Here is a 24,768-nt window from a genome sequence, read left to right as displayed (position 1 = left end):
GACGTTTAAAGGGTTGAAATGGACCTTTAAAGGGATTAAATTGGGGAATATTAAATTGGGGGATATTTTGAGTTGGAAGGGCCCTTTACAGGGTTGAAAGGGACATTTCAAGGGTTGGAAGGGGCATTTAAAGCGATTAAATTGAGGGATATTAAATTTGGGATATTTTGGGTTTAAAGGGTTGGATGAGACCTTTAAAGGGATTAAATTGGGGGATATTAAATTGGATATATTGGGTTGGAAGGGACCTTTAAAGGGTTGAAATGGACCTTTAAAGAGATTAAATTGGGGGATATTAAATTGGGGGATATTTTGGGTTGAAAGGGGCCTTTAAAGGGTTGGAAGGGACATTTAAAGGGTTGGAAGGGAGCTTTAAAGGGATCAAATTGGGGAATATTAAATTGGGGATATTTTGGGTTTAAAGGGTTGGATGAGATCTTTAAAGGGATTAAATTGGGGAATATTAAATTGGGGGATATATTGGGTTGGAAGGGACCTTTACAGGGTTGAAAGGGACATTTCAAGGGTTGGAAGGGGCATTTAAAGGAAATAAATTGAGGGATGTTAAATTGGGGATATTTTGGGTTTAAAGGGTTGGATGAGATCTTTAAAGGGATTAAATTGGGGGATATTTTGGGTTGGAAGGGGCCTTTAAAGGCTTGGAAGGGGCATTTAAAGGGATTAAATTGGGGATATTAAATTGGGGATATTTTGGGTTTAAAGGGTTGGATGAGACCTTTAAAGGGATTAAATTGGGGGATATTAAATTGGGGGATATTTTGGGTTGGAAGGGCCCTTTACAACGTTGAAAGGGACATTTAAAGGGTTGGAAGGGAGCTTTAAAGGGATCAAATTGGGGGGATATTAAATTGGGGATATTTTGGGTTTAAAGGGACCTTTAAAGGGCTGAAATGGACCTCTAAAGGGTTGGAAAGGAGCTTTAAAGGGATTAAATTGGGGATATTTTGGGTTGGAAGGGACCTTTAAAGGGTTGGAAAGGACCTTTAAAGGGATTAAATTGGGGAATATTTTGGGTTGGAAGGGGACCCTTAAAGGGCTGAAATGGACCTTTAAAGGGTTGGAAAGGACCTTTAAAGGGATTAAATTGGGGGATATTAAATTGGAGGATATTTTGGGTTTAAAGGGTTGGATGAGACCTTTAAAGGGATTAAATTGGGGGATATTTTGGGTTGAAGGGGACCCTTAAAGGGTTGGAAGGGGCATTTAAAGGGATTAAATTGAGGGATATTAAATTTGGGATATTTTGGGTTTAAAGGGTTGGATGAGACCTTTAAAGGGATTAAATTGGGGGATATTAAATTGGGGGATATTTTGGGTTGGAAGGGACCTTTAAAGGGTTGGAAAGGACCTTTAAAGGCCTTTCAGTCCAGCCCTGCTGCCATGAGCAGGGATCTTCCACTCTCCTTGCTCCAAGCCCCATCCAACCTGGTCCAGAGCATTTCCACGGAGATTTGGGAGCAAAATTATGATCCTGCTCCTCTCTGAGGCCACCAAGGTGTTTTGTTCACCCCAGCATGACTCTGCCATGTCCTGGGTCGTGCCCTGGGGGCCCAGAGCAGCTGTGGCTGCCCCTGCATCCCTGGAAGTGTCCCAGGCCAGGTAGGACAGGGCTTGGAGCCCCCTGGGACAATGAAAGGTGTCCCCACCCATGGCAGGATGGGCTTTAAAGTCTCTTCCAACCAAAACCATCCTGTGAGTCCAACCTCACCCTCACTCAGCACGTGCAGCTCATTTTCAGTGCCAGCTGATCAAGTCCTCCCCAGACCCATAAATTCCTCGCCTTTCCATTCCTTGTAATTTATTTTCATTTTTTTCCCCCCCTTGCATTCGGGTTTTCCTCAGAAGTTGGGAGTAAACCACACGTATCTGCTCCAGCCTCCGTCCCAGGCCTTGATTATTTTAATTACCCAGAGAGCCCTGCCAGCTCCCTCAGCAGCATAAATCCTGATAATCCTCAAAAATCCTCATAAATCCTCATTCTGCCTCACAGGGTTGGTGTCAGCCCCAGCCCCCGTCACCTCCCTGGCCAGAGGAGAAGACTTTCAGCCTGGCCTGCTAAGTTTGAAGCTCCAGCTGCACATTCCTCGTTTGCAAACTCATTAAGAATCCCTGGCAGCAGGGCATGGGGATGGATGCTGAGGATGCTGAGGATGCTGAGGATGCTGAGGATGCTGAGGCAGAGCAGCTTCTCCTCCCTGCTGAAAATCCAGTGGGAGGTCACAGATCCGAGTGCCACAGGAGTGACACTCACCCAGTTTTCCCTTTTTGTTCCAGCTCCTTTTCTTCCCCAAGATTTCTGCAGTTTTAAACCAGTGCTTTGCCTTCTCTGGGGTTGTTTTGGTGATGGATGAGCTGGAATTGCAGGAGGAAGCTGGAAAGGCAAAGTCTGATAAACTTCATTGAAAGGAGGCTGTGTTGCTCCACTGTGGTGGTGTTTGAGGGTCTCAGGATGAGGGAAGAGATGGGAATCTGACTCCATGGTTCAGAAGGCTGATTTACTGTTTTATGATATATTATATCATAAATATATAATATTTATGATATAATATACTATAACATATAGTATATATGTACTATATATATAGTATATATAGTACAATATAACATGTAATATAATATAATATAATATAATATAATATAATATAATATAATATTTAGATATAATTACATATAATCATTATATAATTATATATAATTATATATTATAGTATAGTATAGTATTAGAAAATTATATTACTAGAAAATGATATACTATTATATTAATTAATTATATCTATATTATATTAAAAGAAAATTATATACTAAATATATACTATGTACTATTATATACTAAAACTACAGTAAAGAATAGAAGAAAGGATTTCATCAGAAGGCTAGAAAAGAAAGCAATAGAAAAGAATGATAATAAAATCTTGTGACTGACCAGAGTCCGAGCCAGCTGACTGTGATTGGCCATTAATTAAAAACAACCAAGATGGACCAATCACAGATGCACCTGTTGCATTCCACAGCAGCAGATAATTATGATAATTATTGTTTTTCTTTTCTTCTGAGGCTTCTCAGGAGAAAAAAATCCTGGCCAAGAGATTTTTCAGAAAATATCACGGCTACACTCCATCACCAGCATTCCTCCAGGAATGTCTTCCTTCCATGGAATCCCAGGATGGTTTGGGTTGGAAGGGACCTCAAAGCCCACCCAGTGCCACCCCTGCCATGGGCAGGGACAGCTCCCAACATCCCAGGGTGCCCCAATGTCCCTTGGGCACTTCCAGGGCTGGGACATCAAAACCGTCCACAAAATTCTCTGGGAAACCTGGCTCTCCCATAACTCTCTTTTCCATAGGAAAGTTTAATATTTGCTGTTGCAGAACACACCAGAACTTTAATTTGGGGCCTTGGTTGGGCTGGGCTCTCAGCACCCATCAGCTGCTGTCTGGGTGCCCCTCTCACACCACAGATATTTTTCCCTTCCCTCTCCTTGTTCCACTCCATAAATCCCAAATCCAGCTGCAGAGGGGGGCATATGTGGCCCGAAGTTTAGAGTCCGGCTAGCTGAGGGCGAAAGGCCGACGCCCCTCTGCAATTCCTGGCCAGCGCCCTTCGGCGTCTGAGGGCCTCGGGCTGTGCTGGCTGCGGACTGGCTCACACCGCTGGTATAGGGGAGGAACGGAGCTGACCATTTCCCGGGGGATAAACATCGGTTTATTGAAGGTGTTGCGGGATCCAAACGCGGGGAAACCAACCGGGAAAAAGTTATTTCATAGGGGGTGAAACAGGATTGTAAAGGAGGGGGGTGGGTACAGGCGGAACCAATCGGGAAAGGTGAGGGGATGAACTTCACAGAACTGACACTCCATGGAGACCAATAATCAAAAGGTAAAGGAGGTGTCCTGGGACCCCAGCCAACCACCATCTCCAGAGAGGAGAAGGTTCTCGAAACCTGGGAGGAGGAAGGGAGTGATTGACTGGACAGGGAGGAAACAACTTTCACTTATAAGGGAAACCCGGGGAGGAGCAATTACATATCAGCAACTATGAATAGCGGTTGCTATAGCAACTTAGCTGACAGGCTAACGGTGGCGGGAAAAACTGGGGGAACGAAACCATTTTACACATAATAGGGGAGAACAATACATAAATTGGGGGAATAACACAAGAAACTTAACAACACACTACAACATCCAGCCTGGAACAGTCTCCCATGAAACACCTGATGGATGGCTCCAGGAGAAGAAACTTCCCTGTGTTCTTGCCAGGCTCCTCCAAAATCCCATTATTTTTCTTCCCTCGCGTTTTGAAGCCCGGGCCCATTTCACTGAGGGAGAATAACTCTCATTGCCGGGTTTGGAAATGTTTTCCTAATCACAAGTGCTGCATGAGAAGAGCCATCACATTTTGAATAATTGATGGCTACTTTATTGAGTTGTCAGCACTAATTCATCCTCCTTTTGAAGTGCTGCGACGTTCAAAGGAGCCATCCTTTCACAACGTGCTCATTTTTCCAGGAAAAGTTCATTTTTATAATCACTTTTTTTTTTTCCTTTTTCCCTCCCCCACTGTGGAATGTAATTGTAGCTGAGAGGGAGGGATGAGGCTCCTTCCAGCACCCTCTAAAATGCCTTTATTCCTCCTCTGGCTGCTCATTTCTCTGCCTCCCTCCTCTCGCAGAGGTTTAATTATACCTGTTTTAAAAGCACATTTTGAAATATGACACCCAGCTCTGGCACAGAACAAAAGAGACATTAATCTATTGTTGAAAGGGAAGGGAAAAATCCTTTTTTTTTTTTTTTTTTGTGTGTGTGGCAGGGGCTGCCTGTCCCTGACAAGCAGCGTTCGGTGGGAGTAGTTGGGATTTTGGAGGCAGGGATTTGTCAACAGGAGAATTATAAAAGGAACAACAATGCAGGAATGCTGCCATTCTGCTGGAATATTCCTCCTGGCACTCTGCCTCTGGAATCTTCCTCCTGAAGTGGATGAACTTTGCACTTGGAAGGCTCATAGTGCTCTAATTATTACATCTGAATGAACTGAGGGAAGTCAATTAAAAGTTTCCCCCTCCTGGTTGTAATCTGTAAATAGAGCCTTTCCATCAAACTAAAATAAATTAAATCAAATTTAAAAATAAAATAAAATAAAATAAAATAAAATAAAATAAAATAAAATAAAATAAAATAAAATAAAATAAAATAAAATAAAATAAAATATTTTAAAAAGGGAAGGGAAAGGAAAAGGAAAAGGAAAAGGAAAAGGAAAGGAAAAGGACAGGAAAGGAAAGGAAAGGAAAGGAAAGGAAAGGAAAGGAAAGGAAAGGAAAGGAAAGGAAAGGAAAGGAAAGGAAAGGAAAGGAAAGGAAAGGAAAAAGAAAATATAAAATAAAATAAAATAAAATAAAATAAAATAAAATAAAATAAACACTCTCATGCACACAAAGCTGTCAGAGTACTAATTTTGGTTTTTTGGCAAATATTTTGCTTTTGTACTGGGACTTTTTGCTTTGTGTGAGCTGCACTTTAAAGAAGAGAAAAGCTTTTCCCTCTGCCTATAAAATTGTACTTGATCTGGTCTTCCTGGGGCTGATCCAGGATTTCCTGGGGAATTCACACCTTTGGGATGTGCTCTTTAATTAAAATATTTAAGGACTTTGTGCCTGTAAAGAAAACTGCCACAGGGTGTGAAAATCAAGGAAATGCTACAATTCTGTAGGAGGACCCGGCCAGGGCTGGTTTAATTAATTAATTAATTAATTAATTCTCTGTTTAACTCTATTTTTTTATCCTTTAGGGGTGGTGTCAAACGTGGTGTTGAGGGAGAGGTTGAACTCTCATTGGGCATTCCCTGTTTCATTCCTGCTCTGTCATTTTCCACCGCAAAATGAAAAATATCATTATTAATCCCTGTCCTCCCAAGGGATGGACAAGTCATGGACCTGAAAATAAAACCTCAGTGGGAATAATTTGGGCCGTCCCTCAACTTGTTGTGATCAAAAACTTTGTGCCTTCCTCTGGAATTCCAGATTATTCTTTTTCTTAATCACTGGACCACCAAAACCTTTTTTGAGGTTGATATTGATTTAGCAGAAAGCTGAGCTGTTTTTCAGAGGACTTGGGTTTATCACAAACCATTTCCAACTTCTCACCCAGAGTGGTCTTGGCAAGGATGGTTTGGGAGGACTCAGGATGGAGCAGCCAGCAATGCTTTACTTTTGTGGGAATTGAGCTGCTCAGCACCACCTCGAGAATTTGACCTCAATTTATACCCTGAGGTCTCCCAGAAAATTCTCATTGAATTCCTGTGAACTCGCTCTAAATCCTCAGCTCTGAATTCCTGTTGGTGAGGGAATGAATGGCTCCTGGGACATGGAGGTGAGGATGGGATTTGTGTGACCCGGGGTGAAAAGTCCTCCCTTTTCACACAGGGTGCAGCTGCTGGGATTCTGATGAGGGACAGGAGCTTGTGAAAGCCAAAAAAAAAAAACTTTCTAAAGGGTATTTAATTGGCTCTTCACTTGGAGAGAGTTCAGGAAACTCCTTTTGGGAAGTTGATGTCGCCACATCCCTCACCCACCTTCGTACTGCTGAAATGGAAAATCTGTAAACACAGATTGACCTCGTGTTGCAGCAACCACTGAATATTTAAAATTCCACTTTCCTCCCCAAAAATTGCCTTTTTTTTGCCCAGTGTTGGACCCAAATTCTCTGTTTCCTGCACTGTACAGACCCCAGATGGGGGATGATTAATGGGATAATTATCCCATATCTCCAACACTCCCCTGTTCAGTGCATGCTCCCCATCAGGCCATGTGTTTTTTCTGGATGGGACAGGAAATGTTTGTTCTGCATAGATGTAAAACAAAAAGCTGTAACTGAGTAGTATCCTGAGTAGTAACCCAGTAGTAACTGAGCTAGTCCAGTTTGCTGTTTCTGTGTGAAACTGAGTGAAATTCTCTGCCGTTATTTGCAACCACATCGGAGATGAACTCCCGCCATTCCGTCCACAGGAGATTCATTTCTCCTCGGCTCCCTTTCCATTCCCATCAGCGATCTTGAGTGCCACCTGCCTTCCCAATAAATCCTGGAATCCATCCGTGAATATGACAACAAAAATGACAACAAAGATGACAACAAACATGACAGCATCCCAGAGACAAACGATCCCGGCTCCGAGTTAATTCCCGTTTCCCAGCAGGGCTCCGCGGTGGCCCCGCTGGGTTTGGAAGCGCTGCTGCTTGGTTAATAGATGAATGTTTTGTGTGGATGGCTCCATCCCAGCCAGGTTTGGCTCCCTGGCCTTCCCACAGAATGCCCTGCATGGATTTATCCACAGGGCAATCACTGGAGAGTCGTTAGAAACGGGAAAACAGCGGGCGGTAAAACAAAGCGCTGCTTCCCTGCCATCCACGACTGCCTGGAGGCCTCTCGGAGATCTCGGCTGCTGGGAAGGGGAGATGGCTCTGCCAGGAAATGATGCACAAATTCCACATGGGAAGGGACAATCCATGGCCCCATCCAGCCCATTTTCCAAGCAGGATTGCTCATTACGCCGCTGGCCAGGATTGAACAATGGCAGCAATGCTGGTATCAGACATCTCCCATGATGAGCTGCCCCAGTGGGTTTTTCACTTCCCAGTCTCATGTCGTTTATTCTTTATTCCTCCTAAAATGTGGGGTTTTGGTGGGAAAAGACAACTTCTTTTCCACGCTGCTCTTTTGCTGGATTTTGGGAGTGGGGTTTTGCCATCACACAGAGCTTTGGGATGACAGAAATCCTGAGTTAGGAGCAGGGGGTTGCGAAAATGCTGAGTAGTTCCTTCAGTTGTTTTTACTTTTTTCCAGCAGGTCAGGGAGGGGAAATACTCAGTGCTTAGTGTAGGAAGTGCAGCTGAATAATTTTTGGGTTGTTTTGGTTCAGTTTTTGGATTAATGGGCAGGTCTTTGGGAAAATCGTGATAAAAATAGTTGGGATCTGAAGGAAGGAAAGGTGTCCTTGATGTGTGGTTCAGGATTTATTTTTACTGCAAGGCCTGCAGGGACAGCACCCAGGGAATGGCTCCCACTGCCAGAGGGCAGCCATGGGTGGCATCTTGGCAATGAGCAATTCCTGCCTGGGCTGGCATTGCCAGAGCAGCTGGGGCTGCCCCTGATCCCTGCAGTGCCCAAGGCCAGGCTGGAGCAGCCTGGGATGGTGGGCTTGGAATGGGATGGGCCTGAAGGGCCCTTCCCACCCAAACCATTCTGGCATTTGGGACACTCAGAATCCATCCCCAGGGATTTTTATGGAAGTTGGGGATGGCAAAGGGAAGGGAGACCCTTCCTGGAGTGCTGAGATTGCCAGTGAAGCCCCCAGAGCCCAAAATCCCTTCCTGGAGAGGAGTCAGGGTGGGGATGGATCCAATGCCAGGCTGGGAGAGCTGGGAATGGAGGGAATTCCCTGGAGAGGGAGCCTGGAGTGGGATTTTGGGAAGGGATTCCCAGAGCAGCTGGGGCTGCCCCTGATCCCTGCAGTGCCCAAGGTTGGACACTGGGGCTGGAGCAGCCTGGGATGGTGGGAGCTGTCCCTGCCATGGATGGGGTGGCACTGGGTGGACTTTGAAGGTTCCTTGGAACCCAACCCATTCTGGGATTGCTTTGGGAGTGTCTGTGTCCCATCTATGAGATTCCCAGAAAATCACAGAATCCCTCAGGCTGGAAAATCCCTCCAAGGCCATCAAATCCAACCTGTGCCCCATCCCCACCTCGTCCCGAGCCCACAGCACTCAGTGCCACCTCCAGGCCTTCCCTGGACACCTCCAGGGATGGAAACTCCGCCACAAATCCAAGCGATCCCATTTCCGTGCTGGTTTAAACTGGTGTGGCTGAGCTTTTCTTATGGAAAACGTCAGCCCAAAAGGGAAAGTGCCCTGCAGCCTCTGGCACTTTCCAAATCCATCCCCACTTCCAGAAACTGGGACACATCCTCACACCATGGCTCCTCCTTGGACTCATCTTCCTTTGGGAACGGCCCCACTCTCGGACCCGTCACCAGCAGGGGCTTGGGGAAAGAACAGACAACAAAATAGAATACAGTGGGTTAAAAATATTCCAATTCTGCTCCCAGCCCACGGATCCCTTGTTGTAATTCCTTGTTGTAATTCCTGCTTCTCCTGGCAGGATCACAGGCTGGTGGTGCCTGTTCTCCCACCTCCCCAGCTCTGTCACTCCCACATCTCCAGGGCTCTGGGGTGCTCACTGGGGTTGGATGAATTCCATGTTAACACGAGCTCTTGGATCCTGGGAGCCGCCTCCACGCACAAGGAATTCCCAGATAATCCTTTGGAGACATCAGGGGCAGAGCTGTGATCTGCTCGGGCTTTGATGTGTGAGCACTGGGCTGAATTTACTGAATAAATCACCAGCGGTGCCGGCACGTGGAGCTGCCCTGAGATTTCTCCTGTCTGTGCTTTTTTGGGGCAGGATTCAGGCTGGATTTTCCCTTTTGGGATGTGCAAAGACCCCCCTGAATCACCCTTGAATTGGTCAATTTGACCCCTGCTCGTGCCACAATCCAAAAATGCAAAATTGGTTTGTTTTTTGCTTTTTTTGGAGGGTGGGGGGATTGGTGGAGTTGTTTTTGTTGTTGTTTTTTGTTTGTTTTTTGGGGGTTTTTTTGTTTGTTTGGTCTTGGTTTTGGGGGTTTTTTGGGAGGGTTTTTTGGTTTTTTTTTTGGGTTTTTTTTGGTTTTTTTTTGTAGATGCAAAAAAATGTAAACCAAGAGACAAAGTGAAATTACAGATTTTTTTTTTTTTTTGTAATCTCCTTCACTTTGCAGCACACAATGCAATTCTCTTCGTAGCCTCCAGCTTAGGAAACTCTGCATAATGCCAAGGGTTCCATAAAATGAAAATTTGGCAGGATTAAGGATATTTGAGTTCTGTTGTTGTGTGGAGACCTTGAGTCCATCATGTCCTACCTAATTCCAATGGTTTTGCTTTTTGAGCCATTCCTGGAGCAGGGAGGAGCCCTCAGCTGCTTTGGGATTTCTCCATCCCAGCACTGGATTTGTTTGAAATCCTTTGGAATCCTTTGGTGTAGAATGGGAATTCCAGTGCCTTGCTCATCCTAAAGTTCAGTTGTTCCTGTGCACTAAAATATTGAAATTTAAGTCTTGCTAAACAAATTACTTGAGGGAAAAATTTTTCTCCTTCCTGTCCTTTTCCTAACCAATTCCTCTTTTCCCAGTGATTTTATGTATAAATTCCTTTCCAGCACTGAGATTTCCTCATGGAAATGGAAATTTCCCACTGGAAATGTGGAAATTTTTTACCCATTTTGTTGAGAAACACCTGAAGAATCAAATTGTCGCCCTCTGGCCTCTTGTGTGGAAATTGGGGTGGAAATTCCCCCTTGGAAATGTTTTTCTCCTTCAAATTTAAAACCAGACTTAATAGATAAAATAAAATCAATGCACAGAAGACAAAATTTCACCTTTCTATCCTTTTCCCAACCAATTCCTCTTTTCCCAGTGATTTTATGTATAAATTCCTTTCCAGCACTGAGATTTCCTCATGGAAGTGGAAATTTCCCACCGGAAATGTGGAAATTTTTCACCCATTCTGTTGAGAAGCACCTGAAGAACCAAATTGTCAAATTTGGCCACCTCTGGCCTCTTGTGTGGAAATTGGGGTGGAAATTCCCCTTTGGAAATGTTTTTCTCCTTCAAATTTAAAACCAGACTTAATAGATAAAATAAAATCAATGCACAGAAGACAAAATTTCACCTTTCTATCCTTTTCCCAACCAATTCCTCTTTTCCTAGTGATTTTATGTATAAATTCCTTTCCAGCACTGGGATTTCCTCATGGAAATTTCCCACTGGAAATGTGGAAATTTTTTACCCATTCTGTTGAGAAACACCTGAAGAACCAGATTTTCAATTTTGGCCACCTCTGGTTTCTTGTATGGAAATCAGGGTGGAAATTCCCCTTTGGAAATGTTTTTCTCCTTCAAATTTAAGACCAGACTTAATAGATAAAATAAAATCAATGCACAGAAGACAAAATTTCACCTTGCTATTCTTTTCCCAACCAATTCCTGTTTTCCCAGTGATTTTATGTATAAATTCCTTTCCAGCACTGGGATTTCCTCATGGAAATGGAAATTTCCCACTGGAAATGTGGAAATTTTTTACCCATTCTGGTGAGAAACACCTGAAGAACCAAATTGTCACCCTCTGGCCTCTTGTGTGGAAATTGGGCTGGAAATTCCCCTTTGGAAATATTTTTCTCCTTCAAATTTAAGACCAGCCTTAGTCCTGCATAAAATCAATGCAGAGAAGACAAAATTTCACCTTTCTATTCTTTTCCCAACCAATTCCTCTCTTTCTAGTGATTTTATGTATAAATTCCTTTCCAGCACTGAGATTTCCTCATGGAAATTTCCCACTGGAAATGTGGAAATTTTTTACCCATTCTGTTGAGAAGCACCTGAAGAACCAAATTGTCAAATTTGGCCACCTCTGGCTTCTTGTATGGAAATCGGGGTGGAAATTCCCCTTTGGAAATGTTTTTCTCCTTCAAATTTAAGACCAGACTTAATAGATAAAATAAAATCAATGCACAGAAGACAAAATTTCACCTTTCTATCCTTTTCCCAACCAATTCCTCTCTTTCTAGTGATTTTATGTATAAATTCCTTTCCAGCGCTGAGATTTCCTCATGGAAATGGAAATTTCCCACTGGAAATGTGGAAATTTTTTACCCATTCTGTTGAGAAGCACCTGAAGAACCAAATTGTCAAATTTGGCCACCTCTGGTTGCTTGTATGGAAATCAGGGTAGAAATTCCCCTTTGGAAATGTTTTTCTCCTTCAAATTTAAGACCAGACTTAATAGATAAAATAAAATCAATGCACAGAAGACAAAATTTCACCTTTCTATTCTTTTCCCAACCAATTCCTCTCTTTCTAGTGATTTTATGTATAAATTCCTTTCCAGCACTGAGATTTCCTCATGGAAATGGAAATTTCCCACTGGAAATGTGGAAATTTTTTACCCATTCTGTTGAGAAACATCTGAAGAACCAAATTGTCAATTTTGGCCACCTCTGGCTTCTTGGGTGGAAATTCCCCTTTGGAAATGTTTTTCTCCTTCAAATTTAAGACCAGCCTTAATAGATAAAATAAAATCAATGCACAGAAGGTAAAACTGTGAATTTAACATCCCAATCCTTTTGGGATGCCTCAGAGGATGAATCCATAGCAAGGCCTCTGCTCTGTCCCCGTGTTTGCCAGGGATTCCTTTGGTGAACAAAGAATTCTTCATTAATTAGTGTTGGGTTAATGAAGGGTGAGGCGGAAATGTGAATTTTGGTGCATAAAGGTGAATTTTGGTGCTGAAAGGTGAGGTTTGAGCGTGGTTTGGGATCCCCCTACAGCAAAATGTCACTGCTGGTGACGTTGGCCTGGTCACTCTGCGTTCTGTCACCCCTCCAATGAGACTTTTAGACATTTATGGCAAAAATCTGACAAATTGGCATCTAATTTCAGTGAAATTACGTTTTTGTGAGCTCAGGGTCCCTCTTAAGCCTTTACCCCTCACTCCTGGATGTCACCCTTTGTTTTCCAGGAATCTCTTGCATTTTCATCAATTTTGTTTTATTTAGATCATAATTACATATTTAATTTTGTTGAATTTAGATCATAATTACAGCCTTTGCACTGGACAGCACCAATCCAGGGCCACAAAAGAAAAACATTTTCTTTTGGGAGCTCAGCCCTGCTAAACCTTTGTAATTTGGTTTTTCCCCAATTTCTTTTGGTTTTTCATCATCCACCTGCCTTTGCTGTGGTCACTGTGTCTTCCCAGCGAACATTCACATTCACCATCTCCAGCAGCACATTTTTAATAGATAAATATATTTTAAATATTGGCATTTTGAGACTGTGTGAAGGAAAAAAAAAAAAAACAAAAAACATAGAGCACATAAAAATAACAGCGAGGGGTTTTATTCTCCAAACTGAGCCAGCTGCGAGAAAACATTTATTAAAAACGAGCTCCCAAACGGAGGGCTCTGCTCCCCAGCATCATTAATTCCCTGCTCCACGTCCCATTTGTCTGCTAATGATGTTCTAGAGCAGGCCTGACAAAGGAGAGGGAAAGGAATCTGTCACCTCGCCACCAGCTCACCTGTAATTGGGGCAGAAAAAGGTAAAAACCACTCCTAGGAATATTCAGGGATGAGGGGTGAAAATGTCAGGGATGGGGTTTTTTTTTTATTTTTTCAGCTCCTACAGCACAAACCAGGCTGGGGATCACTGGCTGTGAGTCCCTTTTCCCTGCAGAAATATATTGATTAATAAAGGGGGAGCCTGGCTCTTGTAAGTGATAAACAGTTGTGCAGCAGTGCAGAGGGTGTATTAAAGGCTAAGAGCTAATGACTTTTCTGCTGGATGGAACGCATTAAAAGCAGCGGGAAGCTGCAGCTATTTTATCACCTCACTAATGTCCCTGACAACATTCACTTGGTGGGAGTGAATGGATGGGAATCCATTTGGAGGAGTAAATTAAAATACCCTTAAAAAATGCCTTTAATAATAGCTCCAGAACTCAGCGAGACCAGAGAAGGGAGAGATACAAAAGGCCAATTAAATTATCCCCTCCATCTCCCAGCCAAGGCACTGATATTCCTGATTATGCTGGGGCTGCTGGGTCATTCCAGGAGGATTTTGGTGCCTCAAGTCAGGGCTGGAATTTGGGGCCAACCAAATTTTCCCTTCCCTGCTCCTCTGCACTGCACATAAAATGAGAATAAATGAATAAAAAAAAAATCCATGTCCAAGTGACAATTTTCCTATTCCTTGCTTTTTAAGTTTGTGGCAAAGCCAGGTTAAAAAGCAGGGAAAAGGAAAATTGTCACTTGGACAAGGATTTTCTTTATTCCCAGCTTGAGATCAGGGGTTTGTTGGTTTGGAGATTATGGAAAGGCATCTCCTCACATGGATATTTCCAATTGTCACTTGGACAAGGATTGTCTTTATTCTTTTATTCCCAGCTTGAGATCAGGGGTTTGTTGGTTGGGAGATTATGGAAAGGCATCTCCTCACGTGGATATTTCCAATTGTCACTTGGACAAGGATTGTCTTTATTCTTTTATTCCCAGCTTGAGATCAGGGGTTTGTTGGTTGGGAGATTATGGAAAGGCATCTCCTCACGTGGATATTCCAACTGGGATTTTTGGGGGTGTCGAGACCACCTTGGCAGGGAATTCTTGGATTGTGCAGCTGCCCTGGGAAGTGATGGATTCCCCATCCCTGGAAAGGCTCAAAAACCACGTGGAGGTTCAGAAACCACCCTCCATCTCCCTGCCAAGGCACTGATATTCCTGATTATGCTGGGGCTGCTGAGTCATTCCAGGAGGATTTTGGTGCCTCAAGTCAGGGAATGATGTCAGGGCTGGAAGTTGGGGCCAACCAAATTTTCCCTTCCCAGCTCCTCTGCACTGCACATAAAATGGGAATAAATGAATTTTAAAAAATCCATGCCCAAGTGACAATTTTCCTATTCCTTGCTTTTTAAGTTTGTGGCAAAGCTGGGTTACTAACTTAAAAAGCAGAGAATAAGAAAATTGTCACTTGGACAAGGATTTTCTTTATTCCCCGCTTGAGATCAGGGATTTGTTGGTTTGGAGATTATGGAAAGGCATCTCCTCACGTGGATATTTCCAACTGGGATTTTTGGGGGTGTCGAGACCACCTTGGCCAGGAATTCTTGGATTGTGCAGCTGCCCAGGGAAGTGATGGATTCCCCATCCCTGGAAAGGCTCAAAAACCACGTGGAGGTTCAAAAACCACCCTCCATCTCCCAGCCAAGGCACTGATATTCCTGATTATGCTGGGGCTGCTGCATCATTCCAGGAGGATTTTGGTGCCTCAAGTCAGGGCTGGAATTTGGGGCTGTCACAAACTTCCCCGTGTCCAACCAAATTTTCCCTTCCCAGCTCCTCTGCACTGCACATAAAATGGGAATAAATGAATTTTTAAAAATCCATGTCCAAGTGACAATTTTCCTATTCCTTGTTTTTTGTGGCAAAGCCGGGTTACAAACTTAAAAAGAAAGGAAAAGGAAAATTGTCGCTTGGACAAGGATTTTCTTTATTCCCAGCTTGGGATCAGGGGTTTGTTGGTTTGAAGATTATGGAAAGGCATCTCCTCACGTGGATATTTCCAATTGTCACTTGGACAAGGATTTTCTTTATTCGTTTGTTCCCAGCTTGGGATCAGGGGTTTGTTGGTTGGGAGATTATGGAAAGGCATCTCCTCACGTGGATATTCCAACTGGGATTTTTGGGGGTGTTGAGACCACCTTGGCAGGGAATTCTTGGATTGTGCAGCTGCCCAGGGAAGTGATGGATTCCCCATCCCTGGAAGGGTTCAGAAACCACGTGGAGGTTCAAAAACCACCCTCCATCTCCCAGCCAAGGCACTGATATTCCTGATTATGCTGGGGCTGCTGGGTCATTCCAGGAGGATTTTGGTGCCTCAAGTCAGGGCTGGAATTTGGGGCTGTCACAAACTTCCCTGTATGTCCAACCAAATTTTCCCTTCCCTGCTCCTTGCACTGCACTTGAAATGAGAATAAATGAAATTTTAAAAATCCATGTCCAAGTGACAATTTTCCTATTCCTTGTTTTTTAAGTTTGTGGCAAAGCTGGGTTACAAACTGAAAAAGCAGGGAAAAGGAAAATTGTCACTTGGACAAGGATTTTCTTTATTCTTTTATTCCCAGCTTGAGATCAGGTATTTGTTTGTTGGAGATTATGGAAAGGCATCTCCTCACGTGGATATTCCAACTGGGATTTTTGGGGGTGTCGAGACCACCTTGGCAGGGAATTCTTGGATTGTGCAGCTGCCCTGGGAAGTGATGGATTCCCCATCCCTGGAAGGGTTCAGAAACCACGTGGAGGTGACACTTGGGGACGTGGGTTGGTGGTTGGACTCAGTGACCTGAGAGGTCTTTTCCAACCTTAAACCTTGATCCCACTGAGATCCAGCCCCTTTTTGGGATGCTGGGAATCTCCTGGGTGCTGGCTTGGAATTCCCGTTTTTGTGGGGAATTCAGGAGATTTGGACAGTCCTGGTGTGTTTTGGGTGGACAATTTGACTTTGCTGGTGCTGGAGAATAAAATGCCACCACTTTTGGATATCCCAGGGTCAGAGCTCGTGGGACGGGGATTTTTATTGAATTTGGGGTATTTCTGCATAACTTGGGTGTGGAATTTCAGTTCAAAATGGAATTTTGAGTTCCGAGTGGAATTCCTGTGGAATTTGAGTTCAAAATCAGAATGAATTCACCAGATCTGCCAGCAAACTTCACCCAGTGACTTCTCCACCCTCGTGGCAGCCTCCCCTCTCTGTGCTTTACCTGGGTCTGATTTATCCTGCATTTACTGGGCTTGTGCAGGCCCCAGAAATTGTTAACTTTGTGTCCTAAATATTGAATAGAGTGTTTAAAGGAGGGAAACTCTTCTGCATGGCCACAGCAATGAGCAGATTTTATGGTTCATGTTTTCCTTTTTTTAAAAAAAAATGTACATTTTGCTCTCCATCAATATTCCAGTTCAGTGGAGCACAGCTTTCCTGGATCACACAGTGCCAGGTAAATAAGATTTAGCCAAGACCTTGTTTGTGCACTCATTTGGCTCCTGCAACTTCACATTTAAAGCAGGGAGGGAATTCCAGCAGATCCTGGGCTCCCATCCATGGGGTGAATTCACTCAGGGCCTCTCAGCAGAAATCCCATAAAAATTAAAATATCACCTGCATTGAAAAAAAGAAAAAAATCCCTTGGAGTTAAGAGGGGAAGCAAAGTTGTAGTAGGGTGGAGTAGAACCACAGTAATGGGCAAAAACAGACACTGGAATAATGGATTTTCCTGGGGAAAGGCTGGGAGAGGAAAGCAGGCTCAGATTGGAGAGAGTAAAAAGAGATTTTGCTGCTAAACATGGGTTTGAATGGAATTGATGCATTCTAAAAACTCCAGCCCTTTGTAAAACCTGGGTGTGCAAAAAAGAAAAGTGGGAAAATGTGTTATCAGTCCACGTGGGATAACCACTGATCAGTGGAAGAGGGAATTTAGACTCTCCTCTTCCCTCTGTTAGCAAAAAAAATTAATTTAGTTGGTTTTACTCCTCTCTTTTATTATTTGACTCCTTTATTTGAGTGTTGGTGCTGGAAGAGGGCTCCAGGTTGGCTCCCTGATGGATCCAGCTCTTCCCATTCCCACTTCCATGGCCTCAGGGTGGATGTCAGCTATTTTAGAGCCACCAAAAAGCATCAAACAGCTCATTTATCCCAAAATTCCAGCCAGACTGGCTCCCTAGCTCCTGCTTTTCAGTTTCCAGTGATTCCCATCCCTGACTCTGCTCATTTAGACAGAGTTCTTCCATTTTTGGGAGAAATTTAGGCAAAAATCCCTGATTTTTATCTCCCTTTCCCACTGCTCTCCAAGGCACTGACAGCACTTGATATTTACTAGCACTTGATATTTATTAGCATTTGATATTTATTAGATATTTAATTATTAAATACCTGGGCAGGTATTTAAGTTAAAGAAATTTAAGTTTTTTCCTTTGGGAATGGTCCCAAATCCAGAAGAGCTTTGAAACTTTCCCTCTCTCCTGCCCTGCTTTAATTAATTACAGCTGGGCTCTGCTTGGTGCTCAAAAATTGTGAGGGATCAGCGAAACTGCAGCTTAAAAATGAGATCAGGCTTTATTCATTTATTTCATTTATTTCATCTGGTGCCTTCCTCTGCCAAGGCATCTCGAGGAGTTATTTTGTGATGGGCAATAATCAAGGAAAAAGGGACAACTTTTCCAGTGCCAAGGTCTCTCCCTCCATCTGCTGTGTTGTGGTGAAAGCATTTCTGAGCAGGATATTCCCATTTTTTGGGAATATCCTCTTTTTTCTGAGCAGGATATTCCCATTTTTTGGAATATCCTCTTTTTTTTCTGAGCAGGATATTCCCATCTTTTGGGAATAGCCTCTTTTTCTGAGCAGGATATTCCCATCTTTTGGGAATATCCTCTTTTTTCTGAGCAGGATATTCCCCATTTTTTGGGAATATCTTCTTTTTCTGAACAGGATATTCCCATCTTTTGGAAATATCCTCTTTTTTTCTGTGCAGGATATTCCCATTTTTTGGAAATATTCTCTTTTTTCTGAGCAGCATATTCCCATCTTTTGGGAATATCCTCTTTTTCTGAACAGGATATTCCCATCTTTTGGGAATATCCTCTTTTTTCTGAGCAGGATATTCCCATTTTTTTGGGAATATCCTCTTTTTTCTGAGCAGAATATTCCCATCTTCTGTCTGCTTTCCCCAATGCAGCCAGGGAATGGAGGTTCTCCCTCCCCAAGGCATGAGGAAAGCTGTGATTTCTGCAAAAAAAAATAAAAATTAAAATAAATCACAGGGGAAGATTGGTCCTCTAATCCAAGTGCTCCTCACCAGCGAGAAAATAAAAATTAAGGACACTGTCATTACTCAGCACTTCTCATTTCTGGAAAGGTCCCAGCCAGATTGGCAAGGGGTGAACTTCTGGAGGTTTGAATTTCTTCATGTGGAGGATTCACTGAAAATCACTTTTCTTGTCCTGAAATTGTGTTTTTAAGGAACTCTTAAAAACCAGCTGGGTCATTTTACCTCCAGGGCTCTGTTTCTCCAGTCACTTTTAACCCTCTTCACTGGGGTTCCATGGGGCAATGGGAATGAGGAATGGCTGGAATACTGAAATCCCAAAGGAATGGCTGGATGTATATCTCCAGAAAAAATATGGAATTTATATATTCATATATATATGTATATATATTTGGATTATATATATATAGGGATTATATATAGTATATATATGTATATATGAATATATTGGGATTATATATATATATATAGTATATATATACTATATATATATACTATATATATATATACTATATATATATATATACTATATATATATACTATATATAGTATATATATGAATATATGAATATATTGGGATTATATATATATATATAGTATATATCCTATCCCAATATATTGGGATTTTATATATATGAATATATTTAGATTATATATATATAGGGATTATATATATTATATATATTCCAATGTATTAGGATTTTATATATATATATTAATATATTTGATTTATGTATATATATAGGGAATATATATATATTGGGATTACATCTATTATATATATATATATATATTCCAATATATTGGGATTTTATAATATATATAAATGAATATATTTGGATTATATATCTATATATAGGGATTATATATATTATATATATTCCAATATATTGGGATTTTATATATATATATGAATATATGGATTTATATATATAGGGATTATATATATATAGGGATTACATATATTATATATATATATTCCAATATATTGGGATTTTATAATATATAAAAATGAATATATTTGGATTATATATCTATATATAGGGATTATATATATTATATATATTCCAATATATTGGGATTATATATATATATATATGAATATACATATATATACTATATATATATATATTTATTTTTATATATAGGGATTATATATATATTGGGAATACATATATGTATATTCCAATGTATTCCAATATATTGGGATTTTATATATATATGTATATACACATATATATACATATATATAAAATGTATATACATATTGGGATTATACATATATATTGGGATTATATATATATTACATATATATATATTTGGATTTTATATGCATATGAATACATATTATTATATACATATGAATACATATTATTATATCCCTATTATATATTCCATTATATCTGGAATATGTAAATTCTGCACATTGCTGGAATAATATCTTGTTGTGTGCCACCCCACAGTCAGAGCAGGAATTCTGCCTTCCCTTTACATCACCCGGAACTCCAGCCCGGCTGGGAACAAGGAGCAAATCAAGGGATAATGGGAATGTTTGCAAATCCCATAAAGACAAACCCACAGTGTCAGTAAGCAGCGGTGCTCTCTGTTTTATCCTCATCCTCACCACAGCTGAGGGACACCAGGAGGAATTTCTGTGTATTTTTAGCAGCCCCCAGCCCCTTTGAAAAGCTTGCTGGGGAGAAATGAAGCATCCCCTGGGTGGTGTTGGGATTCAGGTGCGAGGGGCTGGACATTGTTCCGGGATGAGTTTCCTTGTTAGTGTGGGGTTTTTATTTTAAAGGCTCCATTGACGTGCCTGGCCATAAATGAAGCTTTGATCACATCCATGTGCTGCTAACGAGTCCAGAAGGGGCAGAGGAGATGGGGTGGTGGCTCTGGGATCGTGTGCGAGCTGCTTTTCATTTTGGGGATGTTCAGAAGCTCCAGGGCTGGCCCAGCTAACGAATCCAGCTGTCCCCAATGCCTCCTGAGGCTGGGCGTCCCCAGGGACACTGCAGAGGGGGCAGCAGGGGAAGGTGAAGGTGTCTCAGGGAAATAAATGGTCATTACGTATCTGGCAGTGGCTTCTTTCAAATGGTAATTCCCTTTCTTCTCCTTTTTTATTTCTTTATTTTTTTTTAATCATTCAAGTAGCTTTGTGTTCCCTTGAAATCAGTAGGGTTTATTTTAAAATCCACATGCTGGCAGGAGCTTTGGTGGAATTTTAATGTTGTGGAGGAAAGTAAATGGGAAAAACTCCATAATAAACACAAGACTTTCTGTTTTAACACCCACTGGTGGGGTTTTAGGTTGGTGTTTTTCTCCAAATGCTGAGCTAGGAAAACAAATTGAAATGAACTGGATTGAGGGCAGGTTTGGTTCCTCCTGGTGTGGTTTCGTGTCCAGCCCAGGAGGATACCTGGCAGGACAGATCCTGCTCTTGGGAAGCTGCAGGACATCAGTTGATACCATGGATCTGCTGGAAACCCCACCCAGGATGGGAAAAGGAAAAATCTGATTATCCACACAAAAAGGAAAGGAATTGTTTTTATCTTCTATGTTGCTACATGAGCTAGGGAGGATTTTCTTCCCTTTCTTATTTCCTGAGGGATCAATGGTGACTTCAATCCCTCAGGACATTGCTCAGCCCATCCTGGGCTTGGCTTTAATCTGAAACCACATCAGGCTCTGCTCAGGTGAGATCTCACCTGCAGAGCTGCCCCAGCCCTGGGGAAGGACCTGGAGCAAATCCAGAGGAACCCATGGAGCTGCTCCAGGGCTGGGAATGTTCCCTGGAGCAGGGAAGGCTCAGGGAGAGCGGGGAATGTTCCCTGGAGCAGGGAGGGATCCAGGGAGAGCTGGGAATGTTCCCTGGAGCAGGGAGGGATCCAGGGAGAGCTGGGAATGTTCCCTGGAGCAGGGAAGGCTCCAGGCAGAGCTGCCAGCACAGGGCAGGGCCTGCAGGGGCTCCAGGAGAGCTGCAGAGGGACTGGGGACAAGGCCTGCAGGGACAGCACCCAGGGAATGGCTCCCACTGCCAGAGGGCAGCCATGGGTGGCATCTTGGCAATGAGCAATTCCTGCCTGGGCTGGCATTGCCAGAGCAGCTGGGGCTGCCCCTGATCCCTGCAGTGCCCAAGGCCAGGCTGGAGCAGCCTGGGATGGTGGGCTTGGAATGGGATGGGCTTGAAGGGCCCTTCCCACCCAAACCATTCTGGCATTTGGGACACTCAGAATCCATCCCCAGGGGTTTTTATGGAAGTTGGGGATGGCAAAGGGAAGGGAGACCCTTCACGGTTTGCTGAGATTCCAAGTGAAGCCCCTGGGAATTAATTGGGAATTAATTCAGCAGAGAGGTGGAAGTTGGGCTGGTGGGGCTGTGGCAGAGGTGGCCACGTGGGGGTTGATGAGGTTGTGCTGTGAGTCCCCAACTTCTCCTCACATCTTGATGAACACAGAGGAAGGGGGGCTCTTTCCAAATCCCTGGGATCCTCACGTATAATTTGAGTCCAGAATTTCTCAAATCAACCAGGGTTCCCAAACACTTCAGTATCTTCCTTTGCTGCCATTCAGGAATAATCCTTCACTCTACTGAGATCATTAATAATTCAATTTATATCAACCTGGGACTTCCATGACCTCCCCTCTATCTTGTTTGCAGCAACAAAATCAAACACAGCAGACAAAATAAATACAAAGTGTGCTAAGTCACCTCAGAAATCCCAGAATTCCTATGGAGCTGTTGGAATCATTGGACATTGTTGGATATATGGTCCCTCCTGCAGGCTGGAGGAAACCAAACCTGCTCATTGGGGGTTTAATCACTCAGCCCAGTCACTCTGGGCTCTGTTTGAGGTGCCAAGGTGGGGATTGATCAAAGGTTGGGCTGGATGGTCTGGGAGGCGTCTTCAACTTCAGTAATTCTGGGGTCTGTTGGATGTGGAGCAGCACTTTGGGCTGTGCATCCCTCTAAAAATCACATTTTTGCCTTTTGAGGTTGCAGCTAATAAAGAAAAGACCTGATGAACTGCAGGGTGCAGAGGATCAGGAATGGGACATCACGCCATGATAAATGTGATCAAGTGAAGCCAAATTTATTATCCCTAAAAGGGCTTTATTTGTAATAAATTTCTACTGTTCACACAACTCTAGCTAGTACATGATTGGTTAATCCTAGCTGTTCACACGTCTAAAATAAAACACTGATTGGATCATCTAATTTTTCACGCATATTGCTGTGGTTGTCTGGCTCACCCATGGCTTCTCTTTTTTCTCACTTTCTCAAGTTTGCTGAAAATCTTGCTGAGTCTTGATGACTCTTCTTCTTGTATCTCTTTCAAGGATATTACACCGACCCCATTTCTGAGTGTGTCCATTATCCATTTTTTGTGAACATATCCATTGTCCATTAGTACCAGCAGCCTGGATTGTTCATCCTCTAAATGTGGCCATTGTCTTGCAAAAACTCCTCAACCTGCAAAAAACTCTCAACAGTGAACTTCAGGAAGTGTCTCAGAAACCCCAATTTCCAGAGTTAAACCACTTTCCACATTTCCTTCCCTCATTTGTTCGGCCTCGCAGGAGCCACTGGCAGAGCATCAGCTGCACCTTTGTGACAACAATTAGCAAAGCAGGGGAGGGCTGAGGTAAAATCCTGCAATCTGCTGCTCACAGCCGGGTTTTTGTCCCCTCCCCAGAGCACGGTGATCGTGGAGAAGACGGTGCAGGACCTGATGGAGCTGATGCACGACCTGAGCGCCTACTCGGACCAGTTCCTGCACATGGTGTGTGTGAAGCTGCAGGAGTACAAGGACACCTGCACCCTGGCCTACAGGTACAGCCCGGGGGGATTGCTGTGCTGGGGAAATTAATCCACAAACACCAGAGGTTGGTGTCCTAAAAGGAGACAGAGGAGTCTTTTTCCTGCTTGAATAAATATAATATAATGTAATATTATATATATGTATACCCATATATACATATATATGCATACATATATATATATACACACATATATACACTGCCCGGGGGGATTGCTGTTCTGGGGAAATTAATCCACAAACACCAGAGGTTTGTGTCCAAAAAGGAGACAGAGGAGTCTTTTTCCTACTTAAATAAATATAATATAATATTATATATATGTATATCCATATATACATATATATACATACATATATATATACACACACATATATACACTGCCCGGGGAGATTGCTGTGTTGGGAAAATTAATCCCCAAACACCAGAGGTTGGTGTCCAAAAAGGAGACAGAGGAGTCTTTTTCCTACTTGAATTAATATAATATAATATAATATAATATAATATAATATAATATAATATAATATAATATAATATAATATAATATAATAGTATAGTATGGTATAGTATAGTATAGTATATCCATATATACATATATATACATATATATATGCATACATATATACATATATATACACATATATATGTATATACATGATAGATTTATAATATAATGGTATTATATTATAAATAAAAATTGTAGAATTTTAATTATATAAATATATACCAATAGGAATAAATATATATTTATATTAAAATAAATATAGGATATAATATATAATATATAATATATAAATAATCTATGAATATATTATATTATATTATATTATATTATATTATATTATATTATATTATATTATATTATATTATATTATATTATATTATATTATATTATATTTATAAAATATAAATAATATATAAAATATATATTTATAGAAATAAATATCTTTTATATAAATTGTATTATTAATATTTGTGGAGGGATAGAATGTAAGAAAAGATAGTGCAGAAGGCAGTCTCACACCTGAGGAGTTGCAGCTGTACAAATCACCACAGATTAGGAACAGGCCTGCTCTTAACAGGCCACAGCTGTGTCCAATAAGGATGAGTGCTGTAAAAGAGTGGGTGAGCTGGCTGAGGAGAGATTTGGAGTTTGTTGGCTGTGCTGTGAGGAGCTGTCCATGAGAAATCATCAAGGAGGTATGGAACTTTTGTAATAAGATGACAACAAATTTATTATATTATTATCTAATAAAGGGAGAGGCCATGGGGCATTCCCCTGGGATCTCAAATTTTTGGAGGATGCAGCTCCCTTTTATTCCAATTTCCCAGCTGCTTTTCTCTTCTCTTTTTCCCCATTTCTGAGGTACTTGAGAGGCTCAGACTTCCCAAACCACCTGATACCAGAGATTTCCCTCTAATGTATAACCCTCTCTTTTCATTTTTAATTCTTATGGAATTTAGGTTGTTTTCTTCCCCA

General features: G+C 42.0%; 1 protein-coding gene across 1 annotated transcript in view; it reads left to right on the top strand.

Annotated features, from left to right (window-relative positions):
- The window catches only part of EXOC4 (exocyst complex component 4), a 438,637-nt gene that overhangs the window by 316,827 nt on the left and 97,042 nt on the right, over window positions 1-24,768 (top strand). The window contains exon 12 of the mRNA XM_074538663.1: window positions 23,168-23,304. Within this exon, the coding sequence (XP_074394764.1) occupies window positions 23,168-23,304 (137 nt within the window). The remainder of the gene's footprint in view (window positions 1-23,167; window positions 23,305-24,768) is intronic.

The sequence above is a fragment of the Zonotrichia albicollis genome, chromosome 4 (assembly GCF_047830755.1).
Source record: "Zonotrichia albicollis isolate bZonAlb1 chromosome 4, bZonAlb1.hap1, whole genome shotgun sequence".
NCBI classification, from domain to species: Eukaryota; Metazoa; Chordata; class Aves; order Passeriformes; family Passerellidae; genus Zonotrichia; species Zonotrichia albicollis.
Note: the sequence above shows the minus strand (reverse complement) of the source record. Positions and strands in the feature narration are given on the sequence as shown.